At 39.4% G+C, this 16,739-nt stretch overlaps 1 protein-coding gene across 1 annotated transcript; it reads right to left on the bottom strand.

The window, feature by feature from the left end:
- Positions 1-15,221: 15,221 nt before the first annotated feature.
- On the bottom strand, positions 15,222-16,459 carry LOC107790048 (uncharacterized). Its single transcript, XM_016611946.2, has 2 exons — positions 15,353-16,459; positions 15,222-15,281 (listed from the first exon to the last, which is right to left on the bottom strand). Exons 1-2 carry the CDS (start codon positions 16,457-16,459, stop codon positions 15,222-15,224), a joined length of 1,167 nt encoding a protein of 388 aa, XP_016467432.2.
- Between the last annotated feature and the right edge of the window lie 280 nt (positions 16,460-16,739).

The raw sequence follows: 16,739 nt of genomic DNA, 5'->3' as shown, positions 1-16,739 counted from the left end.
TTGCTTCAAAACTGACATTTAGTTTGATTAGACTCTTAAAAGTCTGAAAAGCCTGTTGTTACCCATTAATTATCCCCTTTAAATTGATCATCATCATCTCTGTCTTTACTCTATAATTTTCAAGTCGTTGAAATACTCTCCATCGTCTCTCATTCTACAAATTTCAATCTACCTCTCTTTTCTTCCAGTACCAAGCATAACAATGACTAACCCTTCTGACAACCCCGGCACACCTCCACCATGCACCTCATCTTCAACCACTCCTCAGCCTAATAAAAGAAGAGTTAAGATGCTTGCTCGCAAGAAAGTGGATGGGAATGAATTATCAAAGAAATTAGACGCTCGATTGAAAGATAGACAAACCCAAGAACCCCAAAACTCTAAAGAATCCTTCAAGTATGCTACTGAGGGGGAAGAAACTGGGTCTTCTGATATAGAACAGGTAACCTCTGGCCCAATAGCGGACAATTTGGAGAACATGTTTATTCTGGTTGGATCTGTGGTTGATGTAGAATCTTTTGAGTCTAGAAGGATTGGTGGTAAAAATGAAAAGGAAAAAGAAAAGGAGAGTGAAGGTGCTCATAGTGAAGAAAGGGGAACGGGTAAAAAAGTGGTTGATTCTTCACCCACTCTTGATATAGGGATAATGGCTGTTTGTTGAGCAAAATCTGGTACAATATAGGAAAGTGTGAAAATATGAGGAAGTGGGTCTGGAAAACCCGCTGAAGGGCTAGTTCAAATTGGGCAAAATGTAGATGAACATGGTTCATCAGTAGAAGAAACCCTTGCAGGCCTATTGAATAAAGTGAGTTAGAGCTACAACTCAAAGAAGAAGAGAACATTCAAGGCTAAGACCCCTAGCACTGGTTGGGCTAACAAGAAAAGGAAGGTTGTCCCTTCTGACACTTTTGAAATTCCTCCTGTAAGAGGAAGAGCCACAAGAAGTCAGCTAAAACAGAATGAGGCAGATTTGCAAAGAACCTTAGAAGAAAGCAAAAGAAAAAATGGTTGAAAAAGGGAAGAAGATAGTGGGTGAGCCTGTTGAGGCTGTTGACATTGATGAGATGGACCTGGTCCATCAAGATGAAGATGTGCTTGAAGAAGTGGAGGTTCAGACTCCCAAACCCAAGAAAGCCAAGACTTCCACTAAGAAGTCTACTTCTAAGTCAAAATCTTCTAAACCATCCACCCTGGCAAAAAGGACCAGGCCTGCAGTGAAAACTAAACAAGTAAAAATTGCTGAGGAATAAGAATGGAGTGGAGAGGAAGAGGAAGAGGAAGAGGAAGATGATTTAGATACTGAGAAGGACAAAATGGCCAAGTTTGGCAAGATACAATTCTGAAGAGTAGACTCCTCAGGGATTTGGAGGAGGAAGGGATGGTACTGCTGTTAAAGAAATTGGAATTGCAAGGCTGGATGGACATGGTCCTTCAAATGGATGGCAGGTTGGCCAGGAGTGGAATTATTGAATTTATGGCAAAATGCTATAGTGAAGGATGGACAGATTATCAACTTGGTGAAAGGGGTACAAATCTCTTTCAATGTGAAGGAGCTGGGTGAAATTCTAGGTGTACCTGCTGAGGGGTACAATGACTACACAAAGCTTAAGTGGCCAAGCTTAGAATACCTTCTTACTGCCCTGTCCATTATCAGAAAATTCAGTGACAATGAGGAGGAACTTGAGCCCAAGGCCGTGTACAAGAGTGAGATGAAACCATCCCACAAAGTGTTATTTGAATTTGTCATGAAATGTGTTCTGCCAAGGCAGGAAAGAAGGCACATTGCAAACTTCATGGACTTGGTCCTGATGGAGTATTTGGATAGTGGGAAGCAGATTAATTGGCCTGTATATATAATCCAGCTTCTTGATAGGGTTATCAATGTCACCAAGTCTCATGCCATTACCTATGGCTTCATTCTCACAGTTGTGCTTGCAAATTTTAAGGTGCCTCTAAAGAGTGGGAAGTGGCTACAAGCAAAGATCACTTTGGGGAAAATACTCTAATTGCTTGTGACTATGAGGTCCATGCCACACCTAATGAACTTGGTTCATCCAAGAAGGCACCAGTTAATAGCAAAGTCAGAGCCTTGATGCAGGAGAAAGGGCAAATGATGCTGAGATTGAGAGGCTAAAGAAAAGATTGGCCGAGGTAGAGAATGAGAGAGATGCTCTCAGAACTGAGCTAGCAAGAGAAAATGAGAAGAATGGTGGCATTCTTCAAGCTATGCTAAAACTTCTCCAAGCCAAAAACCAAGCACCTAGTTCTTCCCAGCCTTAAGCTCCTAGTCTAGTGTAGATCTTTCAGTGACCCAGTTTGGGATTTTTTTTTTGGTTGCTCATGTTTTCAGTATTTTTATTTCTTTTTATGCTTTGTGGAAGAATCATATCAAGTATCAATGAAATTTGCTGGTTTTTGCTCTAACTATTTGTTTATATTTCTTTGATGATTAAAATTCTTAGCTTAATCGATGGTGATTAATCCATAATTTCATTTGAAGTAGCACAGTGGCCATGAGTAAATTTTAAAATCTAGGTATCTCACATTTTTTATGCAACTTTTCGATGATGCCAAAAGGGAAAAAAAGGTTTTGCTTTACACTTTGAACGGTGATGTTTATAACCTAATGTATTTGGTCCTTGATGACAAGTGATAAAAAGGAAAAATATTTTTAACATTGTGTTGATAAAAAGGAAAAATATTTTGAACGGTGATGACAAGTGATAAATAGGGCCTAAGCTTATGAAAAGCACAGAGTTTGTCATCATCAAAAAGGAGGAATTTGTTGGCCCAAGTGAAGGTTAGTTTTGAGGATTGACAAAGGAAGCTCAGGTATGAACCAAGTCCATTGCTTGTGTGCATAGACACGGGCAGATTCGAGCATGTGGGATGCACGTGAAGGAGTTAAACTTAACTTGACATAATTGATATCTCCTGATCGAAAAGGTTTCATAATTGATAAGGAGAAGTACTCCTTACTCAAAGAGAACATTATCCAAGATAAGGAAGGAATTAGAAGTTGAGATCAACTATAACTCTTCCACCAAGGAAGAGTAGCATTAGAACTCTAGTTATTTCTTCATCTACTAACTCTATATATTGCAGGATGTTCCCATTTTACAGGGAATGCACAAACACAGAATAAAAACGTGAATTTAGAGCAAAATATCAAGGCTTTTTGCAAGCAGTTCGTGTGTGATTTAAGTGTGCTAACCAGAAGCTACTTGAACCAGATAGAAGAACCAGTTCCAAGTGTGTGTCTTTTATTCTAGTTCAATTGTAGTAGGTGTTTTCATATTGTACCTTTCAGCTTTATCTAGAGGAAATTGTAATAGGTACTCAGAGTATTCAAGTTAGAGTTAACTTGAAGTCATCACAATAGTTAGATATGTTTGCCACAACGAGATTAGAGTTAATCCTAGGTTTAAAAAAGTGTTTTGTAAATACAGTTTTTGGCTCAGTGATTTAGTAAAGATCTTGGGAAAATCTTACTGGGAACTAGGTTGTGGTTTTTTCACCTTTCTAGCAAGGTATTTTCCACGTAAATGATAGATCTTAAATACTCTTACCTTATGTTTTGATGATCTAACAAACTTACTGATAAGAACCAGATAGGGAACCTAACCTACTTGGATTGCTGCAAACTGGAATGGATCCCAGCTAAGGATGAACTACTACAGATTCAGGAGCTAGGAACCAAACAAGGACCTGATGCTCTTGTGGTTCCTATGTAGCAGTACAGAGTCATTTGGACATAGCTGGAACAGAAGTGACTGATGCCATTGTTTCTGCCGCACTGCAATATACTGTCAGCCCACTCATTCTCTAACCAAACAAAGCACTCACATCACTTCAAGTAATGTGATCAAGATGTACCCGATGAAGCCTTATACAAAGACATCACTAGAAGGTTTCTGTTTCTCATTCAAGCCTTTTGCAAAAATAGAAAAATCATCCTCTCAAGCTTTAAGAACAAGGTTGAACGCCACTACGGACCAGTTCCTAAAAGATTGATTATTGCTGTCCTAGTTGAGTTGTAACCTTGTTATTATTCTTACTATATCTCCTAAATTTCTTACTTAGCAGCATACTAATTAGAAATCCTCTTGTAAATATTTAAACTCGCTGAGTTTAGGTTGTGACTAGATTTAGTCATAAAAAAAAGTCTTTGTAAGTGTAGAATTACAAAATGGCTTGTGGTGATAGCACCACAAGTTAGAAAAAGCCTTTGTAACTAGGATAGTCACAAAGTGGCTTGTGTAAAGGTACCACAAGTTAGTTGAGTAAATCCTTTGAAATAGGAAGTATTGTAAAGTGGCTTGTAATCGGTAAGATTACAAGTTAGTAAAGTTAAAAGCCTACAGGTGTAGGTCGTGGTTTTTTGATCCCCTTGTGCGGGAGTTTTCCACGTAAAAATCCTCTACCTCATTTTCTTATTGCTTTACTAAGTGCTCTCAGCAGAAACTTGTAGAGGACCAGGTACTCTACGATTTGGTGGACCCATATAAGCTAACAATTGGTATCAGAGCAGGTTTCTCCTATCAGGTTAACACCTAGGAAGGATCCTCATGAAGGCTCCACTAAATCTTGAAGAAGGTCAATCCATATACCACCCACCCAAGTTTGATGGAAAATGCTATTGGTGGTGGAAAGCTAGAATGCATGATTTTATTATGGCTGAGGATTACGAGCTTTGGGATGTTATCTGCGATAGTCTGTTTGTTCCAATCAAGGTACTAAATGAATTTACATTTTCAATAAAAAGGACCAGCGGAGAATACAATGAAGCAGACAAGAAAGCAATGGAGAAGAACTTTCGTGCCAAGAAAATTCTGGTATATGGTTTGGAACCTAAAGAGTACGACAGAGTATCTACATGCGACACTGCCAAGGAAATATGGGAGGCTTTGCAAATAGCCTATGAGGGAACTACACAAGTAAAGCAAGATAAATCTAATACTGATGATAGTTCTATGATGACAGTTGAAGGCGAGGAGATTGGATATGACTCAACACTTGCTTTTATGGCTCAATCAGACAATTACGAAGACAATGGCAACGAAGAGGTAAACTTCAGGGATGTTCAGAAAAATCTGAAATCCTATTCTTTAAAAAAGCTCATGTGTTTAGCTGATGTTTTAATTACTGCCTTTTGTAGTCTTGCGGAGGATAGGGATGCCTTGTTCTTAGAACTAGAAGAATCTGAACATATTAGAAAAGACTTAGTGGCTGCAATCACTGATCAAAAGAAGGCCATTGAAATTCTTAGAAAAGAAAAGACTGATCTCTTGGCAGAAACTGTTGACCATAGGGAACTAATAGCAAAGCCCTTGACTAAGTCAAAACCTGAAAGCTCTGAAAGAGGAAAGGAGATAGTAAGTGAGGAATATTCTAGTCTTGAAGATGAGGTGAAGGCCTTGAGATGTAGGATAAGTGCTGAAATTGAGAAAAACGAGCTCCTCCAAGCCAATCTAGAAAAAGTAATGAATGATCTTGAAAAGTCTCTAAAGTGGACCTGGTCCGTAGAGGCTACCACTACCTTGCTCACTAATAACAGTGAAAAAGGGCAAAGAGCAGGGTTACCAAGGAAGAAAGATCCTTACAACCCTTACAGTAAGAGAACCATTGCATCCGACAACTGGCCTCGTACCCAATGTGGGAACACTAGGCACTCCAAGGAAGGTGTCCAGGCGAAGAATCAATCAGTCCCAAAAGATAAAGTGGCTGCTGAAACTGTGACCACAAAAGAAGGACCAGGTTCACTCATAGAAAATGCACGTTACCTGCTTGGACTAAGAGAGCTCTTATTCATCCTGTTGGTTACTACAAGGGACCCAAACTTGTTTGGGTTCCTAAAACTAACTCCTAATTTCTTGTGCAGGGAATAGTGAAGGGAAGTGGTCAATAATAGTTCATGGATAGTGGATGTTCGAAACACATGACTAGGAACACCACAAACTTTCTTTCACTAAAAGCCCTGCAAGGAGGGAGTGTATCCTTCGACAATGGCAAAAAGGTGTACATTCTTGGAGTTGGAAAAGTTGGGAAGTCACTCACTCACTCTATTAAAAATTTGTACTATGTCAATGCACTTAAGTACAGTCTCCTAAGTGTCTCTCAAATTTGCGATAAGGGAAACAAAGTGGAGTTCTTCTCCAAAATATGTACAGTCACTGACCTTGTGACTAGTGAAATAGTCTTGGTGGCCAAAAGATACAAGAACATCTATGTTGCTGATTTCGAATCCTTACAGAGTGGTGATCTGAGTTGTTTGAAGGTTGTTGATGATGATGCTCAACTATGGCACAGAAGACTGGGCCATGCAAGCTTATCCCTTCTGAATAAACTAATTTAGAAGGACCTGGTCCATGGTTTGCCTATGTCACAATTCAAAACTCAAAAGGTCTGCGATGCCTGTGCCAGAGGAAAACATGTAAAGTCCTGTTTTAAGTCAAAAAAAGATGTGAGCACCTCAAAACCGCTTGAGCTACTACATATGGATGTTTGTGGACCTATGAGGGTGCAATGCAGAGGAGGAATGAGATACATTTCCGTGATCGTGGATGACTATTCCAGATTTACATGGACTCTATTTCTCAAAACAAAAGATGAAACGGTTGAAGTATTTGTGGCCTTTGTGAAGAAAATCTAGGTGAAGATGGAGTCTAAAGTTGTGTGTATTAGATCAGATCATGGGATAGAATTTGACAATGTCAAATTTGATGATTTCTGCAATGAAAATGGCATCTCTCACAACTTCTCAGCTCCCAGAACTCCACAGTAAAATGGAGTAGTAGAAAGAAAGAACAGAACTCTGGAAGAAATGGCAAGAACAATGCTGATTGACAGTGGACTTGCAAAGAACTTTTGGGCTAAAGCTGTCAATACTATCTGCTACTTAGTGAACAGGTTCATGATCAGATCAATTCTGAAAAAAACCCGTATGAATTGCTGAATGGAAGAAAAACCAAGCTGAGTTACCTAAGAACATTTGGATGCAAATGCTATGTTCTCAACAATGGAAAAGATCAGATTGGTAAGTTCAATGCCAAAAGTGACGAAGGGATATTTCTTGGCTACTCTTCTCAAAGTAATGCTTACAAGATATATAACAAGAGAACTCAATGTGTTGAAGAAAGCGTCCATGTTATTTTTGATGAATCTCATCCATCATTTGAGAAGAATACTGAGGAAGATCAAGATGGAGAACCCTCACTTGTTCCTGGTGAAGTCATTAACATGACATATAGAAAAGGAGATATGATGAGTCAAGTGAAGGAGACAAATGAGGACAACACTGCCTCATCATCAACAGAACCAAGCACTTCAATTACAACCACTGAAGTTGAAGAAAGAGTGGTTCATAAAGTTCAAGGAACTCCACTGGCATCTGAGAGAAGGATAGAGGAAAATCAGCCAAACATACATTCTTCCTCTCAGAATGAACCCCAAACATCTAACTAGAGACATCAAAGTTCTCACCCCAGAGACAACATAATGATTTCTCTAGATTTCGGAGTCCAAACCAGGTCAAGAGCTAGAAATTCACTTGCCTTCTCAGACTTTCTCTCCCAGATAGAACCCAAGAATATCAAGGAAGCCTTAAAAGATGTAGATTGGATTACAGCCATGCAAGACGAGCTACATCAGTTTGAGAGAAATAGTGTTTTGCACCTGGTACCCTGACCCCCAGATAGAACCATTATAGGAACCAGGTGGGTATTCAGAAACAAGCTCGATGAGCATGAAATTACCACAAGGAACAAGGCCAGGTTAGTGGTTCAAGGTTACAATCAGGAAGAAGGGATTGACTATGATGAAACTTTTGCTCCAGTGGCTCGCATTGAAGCCATCAGAATTCTGCTCGCCTTTGTTTCTCATATAGAATTCACTTTGTTCCAAATCAATATCAAAAGTGCATTCTTGAATGGACTACTTAAGGAAGAAGTCTATGTGAAGCAACCCCCTGGGTTTGAATGTCATGAACACCCTGAATATGTGTTCAAATTGGACAAAGCCTTGTATGGGATAAAGTAGGCTCCTCGAGCATGGTATGAAAGATTGTCAAAATTTCTCTTAGAAAATGGCTTTAAGAGAGGGAAAATTGACAACACTCTTTTCTTAAAGAAACGAGGAAGGAACCTGCTCATTGTTCAGGTCTATGTTGATGATATCATTTTTGGAGCAATAGCTGATTCTCTGTCTGAAGAATTTGCAAAACTTATGGGAAGTGAATTTGAAATGAGCATGATGGGGGAATTAAATTTCTTCTTGGGTCTTCAAGTAAAACAGTCCCAAAAGGGTACCTCCATCTGTCAGCAAAAATACATCAGGGATCTCTTGAAGAGGTTCGACATGGAAGCATCAAAGGTGATAGACACTCCCATTGCAACTGCCACTCGACTGGACATGGATGAAACCAGATCTCCTATGAATCAAATAATGTACAGAGGCATCATTGGGTCTCTTCTCTATCTCACTGCCAGTCAACCTGATATTATTTTTAGCGTGGGGCTATGTGCGAGGTTTCAATCAAATCCCAAGGAATCTCACTTGAAGGCTGCCAAAAGAATACTAAGATATATCAAAGGCATGTAGGACCTGGTGTTATACTATCCATCAAGTGACAATTTTAATCTAATTGGGTATGCTGATGCAAACTATGCAGGTTATCTTGTGGACAGAAAAATTACTTCTGGGATGGCTCACTTCTTAGGATCATGTCTTATCTCTTGGGGTACAAGGAAGCAAAATTCAGTGGCTCTTTCAACAGCTGAAGCTGAATATGTAGTTGCAGCATCCTGCTGTGCTCAGCTTCTGTGGATCAAGCAGCAACTAGAGGATTTTGGAGTTCTCACTGAGAGTGTGCCCATCCTATGTGACAACACCAGTGCACTCAACATGGTAAAGAATCCAGTTCAACATAAAAGGACCAAACATATTGATGTGAGACATCATTTTCTAAGAGATAGTGTGGAGAAAAGGTTGATATGCATGAAGTTCTGCAGCACCGAAGATCAAATTGCAGACATTTTTACCAAGGCGCTAAGTAGGGAACAGTTTGAAAGAAACAGAGTAAAGTTGGGACTGTTGAGGCCAAATTAAGAACCTGATTCCTTTTTGAGTTCGCTTGAGTTATTAAGAAATAATAGGTTCAAAGTGTTTTCTGGCCCTGTTTAACTCACTTCAATACCGTTGCAGGTAAACACGCATGATGAGCATAGAAGCAGTAGATGCAGTACATAACTCATAAAAGAGGATTAATCCTTTTCAAAAAAAGGGGGCTTGAAGAAAATGTTTTTCAAAGAACCATATTCTTGTACTAAAGGTTAGTAGTTCTGTACATCCTTTAATACACGTCTTAAAAGGCACAAAATACAGCTGCCATGTCATCAACTTTTCAGATCCGGCTGTCATGTCCTTTCAATTCAAAATGTTCCATCTTCCTTTGAAATGTCACAATTCTCCATTCCCTACCGCCGTTTCAGAATCGGTGCCTATTCTTCTCCCTTCATAATTATCCTCTCCGTTTTAAAACCCCCTCTCTTTTGCCTTTTATAACCATGAGCCCTATTCTAGATTCACCCAAAAGGAAGGATCATCACACCATCTCTTCCAAGGGCTGAGAAAACTTCTGACCCATCCATGGAACCTCTCTCCTTCACTGAGTTCGTGTCACCCTCTATCACTCCTACTACTACAATCACACCTTCCCTAGTTTCCCAACCTCTTCCCAACTTAGAAACCCCTGAAACTATTATTCCGTTCTCTCCGTCGTCTACTGCCCACACCAGTCAAACCCTAAATGGAAAACAAGGTGAAAATACTAACTTCACAAAAGGCTCTGCCATCATTGCTGTCGACTCCATGGTTGTGGAAGCACCTATTGAAGAAGAAAAGACTGTGTTTGTCGTATCCGCGGATAGAATATTGCATAAAGTTATTTCTTAGAGAAAAAAGTCACAAAGCGTGTGGGTAGAAGGGGCCCTTCTGGCTGTTGAAGGGGATGCAGCAGTATACACTACTGGGGTATCACATAAGGAACCTGATCCCTCTCCGGAGGACCCAGGTTAGGACTCTCATCCCCAGGATAGGGCTGTACCTGCATCCGATGTTGTGCCCCTAAAAATTTAACCACCAGAAATGCGATCTAATGATGAAGAAGACCTGGACAACATGGCCCTAGATGCATTCATAAATAAGCGCAGGGTTGTCACCACCCCTAAGTCTGAAAGTAAGCGGCCTACTACCAGGCTTCAAGTCAAAGTAGCCTACGATTTTGCACTCCAAAAGAGCAAGAAAAGTAGTAAGAAGAAAAGGAGAAAGTTGGTAAAGAACGGTGTCCCTGTGAGTGATGAAGTTATCCCTGTAGGTGTGGTGGAGGAAGAAACTCCTGAGGAACCTGGTTCCCTTGTAAGACGGTCCTCGAAAAAGGCAGAGTTTGTTTCCATGGAAAAAGGATCTACTTCCAAGTCCAAGACAAAGGAGGAAGGGAGTGATGAATATATTCTTGTCAAGTACAAGGGGAAAGGTAAAGTTATTGGAGAAAATCATAGGAAACACAAGTTTGAAACAGTTGAAGAACCCAGTTCTGGGAAGAAAGCTAGAAATGACATCTGCCTTGGCTCTGAGCGACTAAGGCATCAAAAGGTTTTCCTGGGTCATATGTTTTTGACCCAACAATCTTTGAGATGGAAGGAATGCGTCAGCTTCTAGAAATGGTGGAGTTTCAACAATGGACACATCTATTCTACATTGACACCCCTAAAGTGTATGAGGAGGAGGTCAAGAGTTTCTTCGCCGGTCTCTTTCCAGTTGATGCTGACCATGTGTGTGTCTTAGTCAATGGGGTGGATATTGTTTTTGACGTGAAATTACTTGGGGAAATTCTGCAGGTTCCTACAGTTGGGGTGTCTAGTTTACGAGATGTCTATCAATACAACTTCCAAAATGCAATCGTGAAAGATAATTCTAATCAGAAGGGGGACCAGGTCCATAAGAAAGCACTACTTCCTGTCTACCAGTTGTTGTTTGAGCTGGTTAACAAAGTTCGGTTGCCTCGAGTAGAAAGGCGATCTGTCACTACCAAATCTGATCTATTCTTAATGGAGCAATTGGACAGTTTCAACCCTGTGAGTTTGCCTACCATAATGATTGAGCACATGTAGAAAGTGGCTGATTTCAAGGATGGAAATCACGGGCTTCCCTATGGATTCTTGCTCACGCAAGTGTTCAAATACTTTTAGGTTCCACTGGGAATAGGTAAAGTAGGGACCCGTAAGCAGACATTCTCACAGACAACCTTGGAAGAGTGCGAGTGTATTGAGAAATATGGGGGTGTAGGAAGCACTTCAACTGTGTCTCAGCTCATCAATGCCCAATACAGTGCAGCTGAGGAAATACGTCGATTGAAGGCCATGAATGCTATCCTGGAAGGCCAGCAAGCCCGAGCGGTTCCCATTTCAAATGATGAGCTGATCCGTTTGACCCAAGAAAATGCTGACCTCACGGCACAAGTTGAGAACCTGAAGGCTGAACTGCTCAACGAGCAAAAGTTGGGAAATGTCAAAATATACCTTGTTCTCCAAACACTTGTTGCAGCTTCCAAGCCTTTTCCTACTAGTGCCCCCTAAGTTTCCCCTCAGTAACCAGTTATGTGGATATGTTCCTATTCCTTTTTGTTTCCTTGTTGATGGTTGGTAGATGTTTTTGTTGTTCTTTTGTGGTTGGGATGTACTACTACTACTGCTCTCGTGATCAAGTCCAAATGCTGCCTCTTCCTTTTTCAAAGGAAGAGGCATATTAAAGAAAAAAATTTAAATCCTCTTTTATTTTGTCTTGTACTTTCTCTTTGTGTTCTATTTTTCCTCATGCTAGTGTGCACATATGTAGCATGAGTTAGCTTGGCTGGACTTATTTGTGCTATTATTCTTTTTAATGATGCCAAAAGGGGAAAAAGTATCGGACTAAGGGGGAACCACATTGGGGGACTGGTTCTTATATAAGAATTGAAAAATTGACAGATTAAGGCATTGTCTCAGGGGGAACTCTTTGACACTGCTCTCTGCAGCCTTAATTCTGAACTTATAACTGTTTAAGTTTGTCATCATCAAAAAGAGGGAAAATGATAGATCTTAAATACTCTTACCTTATGTTTTGATGATATAACAAACTTACTGATAAGAACCAGATAGGGAACCTGACCTACTTGGATTGCTGCAAACTGGAACGGATCCTAGCTAAGGATGAACTACTACAAATTCAGGAGTTAGGAACCAAACAAGGACCTAATGCTCATGTGGTTCCTATGTAGCATTACAGAGTCATTTGGACACAGCTGGAACTAAAGTGACTAACGACACTGTTTCTACCGCACTGCAATATACTGTCAGCCCACTTATTCTCTAACCAAACAAAGCACTCACATTACTTCAAGTGATGTAATCAAGATGTAACCGATGAAGCCTTATACAAAGACATCATTGAAAGGTTTCTATTTCTCATTCAAGCCTTTTGCAAAAATAGAAAAATCATCCTCTCAAGCTTGAAGAACAAGGTTGAACGCCACTACGGACCAGTTCCTAAAAGATTGATTGTTGCTATCCTAGTTGAGTTGTAACCTTGTTATTGTACTTTCTATATCTCCTAAATCGCTTACTTAGAAGCATACTAATTAGGAATCCTCTTGCAAATCCGTAAACTCGCTGAGTTTAGGTTGTGACTAGATTTAGTCATAAAGAAAAGTCTTTGTAAATGTAGAATTACAAAGTGGCTTGTGGTGATAGCACCCCAAGTTAGAAAAAGCCTTTGTAACTAGGATAGTCACAAAGTGACTTGTGGTAAAGGTACCACAAGTTAATTGAGTAAATCCTTTGCAATAAGAAGTATTGTCAAGTGGCTTTTAATAGGTAAGATTACAAGTTAGTAAAGTTAAAAGCCTACAGGTGTAGGTCGTGGTTTTTTGATCCCCTTGTGCGGGATTTTTCCACGTAAAAATCCTCTGCCTCATTTACTTATTGCTTTACTAAGTGCTCTCAGCAGAAACTTGTAGAGGACCAGGTACTTTACGATTTGGTGAACCCATATAAGCTAACTGTAAAATACTTGTGTTGTTTACTTTCCGTATTTACTATTTCAGCAATAGTAGGTTAAGGAACAATTAGAAGAACTAGGTCCTTCCATAATCAATTTAAGCGAAAAATTGGAAACCATATAAATCACCCCCCCTTCTGTGGTATTTAAGTATAAAACATCAGCAATAATAAACCCAACAAAGGTTGGGGTCAAATCCCACAAGGAGTAGGTGTGTGTTAGAGTGTCCAAATGCGTGCAAACTCGATGATTTTTAATGTAATCTTCAAGCAAATAGTCGTTGTTCAGTTATGTCTGAAATTACTAAAGTTTAACAAGAAATTCTATCGAATACGTAGAGTGAAAATAAGATGATGTATTTTCTAATAAAAGAAGGACCTAAGTTGCAACCTCAATATAGCATACTTAGTTCATGGGTGTCTTTAATCTTGCCTACATACTTTGGATTAGTGATTACGATCCAATTGATAGCTACTAACTAGAATTTTTCAACACTAGCAAGCTTTTCCTTAAGAAGTTCTTCCAAACTCCAAGGACTTCAATAAAACCCAATTGATAATGACCCAAGTAGAAATCTCCCTATTCTTGGTTCGATTTCATTACTCAAGCTTTATTAATTTCTTAATAAGCTCAAATCCTTGCTACTTGTTAATTATCTACCTTTCCAAGTAAAAAATAGATAATAAAGGGCTCAATTTAGTGTTTGCAACCACTAAATTAATATTAAACCATGTAAACAAGTAGATAATTGCAATCAAAGTATTAACAAGCAAGATAATTAAACACCTATTCACATTAATGCCATAAGATTTACATCCCCAGCTATAGAACTTAGCTACTCATGATAAAAATAGAAAACAAAAGATGAAAGAAGAAACTAAGCATAATTAAAGACTAAAGTTGTAAGAAAATTCAAACAAAGTATTGTTGATCTCCCAATCCTTTCCAACATAGCTCAAAGGCTGCTATGGTGTACAAGAGAATGAAAGATGTCCCTAAAATTGACCTAAACTTCTATTTATAGTCTTCAAAACCACTTGACAAAATTTCCCCATCAGGCAAACCGTAAGGTCAACCGTGAGATGCAGCTAAACCGTAACGAATTTCAAAAGCTTTATTTCTTCAACTCTTCATACCTTTGTTGAACCGGTTCCAACGTTTGGGGCAACCGTGTCTACCGATTTGCCTAAAAATCGTTTTGCTTTAACCTTTCTCCAATTTTAGCTCTAAAGTGATGACTTCTCTTCCCTTTTTGATATTCTCCAATTCCAAAGTTCTCACACAACTTCAAAATCTAAAAATATACCATTCAAAGCATAGTTATCCAATTTACTCCAACAAATGGGGCATTAAACTCTATCAAAACATAAGAACAATTAGCTAAAAAGTTAATGAATCAACTCCCTAAAACTTATTTTTTTGCTCATCCTCAAGCATATCAAGACTCAAACTTAGGCACCATTTCATGGAAGCTACTGAACATTTAAGCTCACAAGCTAAAGCTTGCATCACAACCAAACCAAGAAGCAGTCAAGCACAAAAACTCATGACTTTGGTTGGTACCACCACTATACTTAAATGCATGACCACTCAACAACTTCCAAAGGATTAAATTTCAAAACCACATGAATACCAAGCAAGTCAAGAAGATTTTCAAACTATGCTCCCAAAGCTTCTAAAGTTTTCTTTAAGTCACAAAGCTGCTTTCTTTTGTTCATGTGTCCCAATTGAGAAAAGAAATATTAATCACACCCGAGTTTTCATGTGCCCTCACAAATACTAATCACAAAGAAATATCTGGCATGTTAACATGCTACTTCAGTTAATAAGCACCCCTTGTCCAATCCCTGTTTCTCCTGTCTGTTGTTCTTTGTGGTAAAAACTACAATAGAAAATATATTCGTTTGTTCTTGGCAAGCTAACTATTATGCAAATTCTCTTCTATCTTGCTGGATTCAAGGTCAGGAGCCTTAATTTATGTTCATTAGCAGCCTACTCAAGGCATTGTACTTAACAAGATAATATGAACCAATGCAATTGATAAGCCCACCAAAACATATCACAGAATGCCTCAGGTTTATAAGCAGTAGAAATTGAAATTGAAAATTAAAAGGATAAGAGCAATTTGATTAAGGCCTAATAGCTTGAGATTTATAACAAGTTAAAGGGCCAACAGAAGCTAATTTGAACTGCATATCCGTTGAAGACAGAAATCAAGAAAAGAAGAAAAACAAAAACAAACACAAACACTATAACTAACATTGCACTCGATCTCTGCATTCTCGTGTTTGAAAGGGAATGAAAAGAAGAGCTCATAAGATACATTATCCACCAAGGTCAACGTTTTGGGAGCTCCAGCACAATAAAACTCAATACTAAATTTACATGGGGCACAATAGTATGCCATTCCACGATATTTGAAATCAGCAAGGCAGCCCGAACATTTGAGATCCTCATGCACAAGATCTAAGAAAGGAGTAAATTTAAGAGGGTGTTGAGGATGAGACATATGTTGAATCTTGGATGGAATGGAAAAGCAAATCTTATCAATAAAGTAATTGCAACCACTGCAAAAGTAGCCTGAGGAATCAGCAAAGTTGCACAAGCTGCAGCTCAGGGGCATCTCCAGGTTATATTCCTTGAGAGAATGGCGGTGAGTGAAATGTTTGACGCCCCCACATGGCTGACTTGGACGAGCAGGAGGACAATTCGTGATCGCCAGAGATTGCACCCGGTTTTGAAGCTTTCCCATTGAATCTTTCTCCATTCCATATTCCGCTACAGCAGCACAGTCGAAGTGACACAAGTAATCATGATCATGGCTATAAAATACCCAGCAACCCGAAGTAGGAACAACTTTAGCACAAATGGAGCAAAAGGGAGTAGCAGCCTCACTAGTTATTGGAAAGGAAAGGAACAGATGAAGAGGGTATCTCACTTTTTGGTTCAGGGCTATGGGAATAGAAGCACACTCAACGTGTAGATTGAAATTGCAAGACTCGCAGCAATAGTATGACTGGAAGAGGGTTTCATCAGAATCACCAGAACCACAGGCATCGCAACGAAACTGCTCTCGGCCGCTTCTGGATTGAAAGGGCCTGAGAATAAGAGTGTGGTCAAAGCCGGGGTGAAAATCATGGCGAATTTCTCTAGGGAAATTACTACACAAGTCATGAAGGTAAGTACACTGCTTCTCGCAAGCATAAGCCCAACCAGAGATGATGATATCGCAAAAGTTGCATTTGATTCCTTCACTCTCTAGAAGGTGCAACCGTAGCAACAGATGACGATGGCTGAAGTGATTCATGACACCCTCGCGAGGAGGATCTGTGGCATCAGAAAAAGAAGCTCTTAATAACTGTCTCATTCGCACCACCCTCCGCTGCGGACATTGGGCTTAGCTTCATTCATTTTCTGCTCTGTTTTTAGTGTACAACTCAAATTTGCTGCACCTTCCATGAGGGATAGACAACAGTTTTTTATGTAGAGTAACGAAAGAAGTGATGAGTGGCGTGGAAGTGGGATGAGTATGTATATATATATATATAACTCTTTGTCTACTATTTCTCTCTGTTTTGGGAAGATTAACCGTTTTGATCTAAGAATTTTTGTTAAGTTCTCAAAAATACTGATACTGATGATATCGA

The sequence above is a fragment of the Nicotiana tabacum genome, chromosome 5, assembly GCF_000715075.1.
Source record: "Nicotiana tabacum cultivar K326 chromosome 5, ASM71507v2, whole genome shotgun sequence".
Taxonomy (NCBI): Eukaryota; Viridiplantae; Streptophyta; class Magnoliopsida; order Solanales; family Solanaceae; genus Nicotiana; species Nicotiana tabacum.
Note: the sequence above shows the minus strand (reverse complement) of the source record. Positions and strands in the feature narration are given on the sequence as shown.

What these genes read in the sequence shown, in the direction of transcription:
- LOC107790048 (XM_016611946.2), bottom strand. Translation starts at nt 16,459, where the DNA reads ATGAGACAGTTATTAAGAGCTTCTTTTTCTGATGCCACAGATCCTCCT. An exon ending in ATGCAGAGATCGAGTGCAAT is followed by an intron (nt 15,282 to 15,352) that starts GTTAGTTATAGT and finishes ACGGATATGCAG; the next exon opens with TTCAAATTAGCTTCTGTTGG.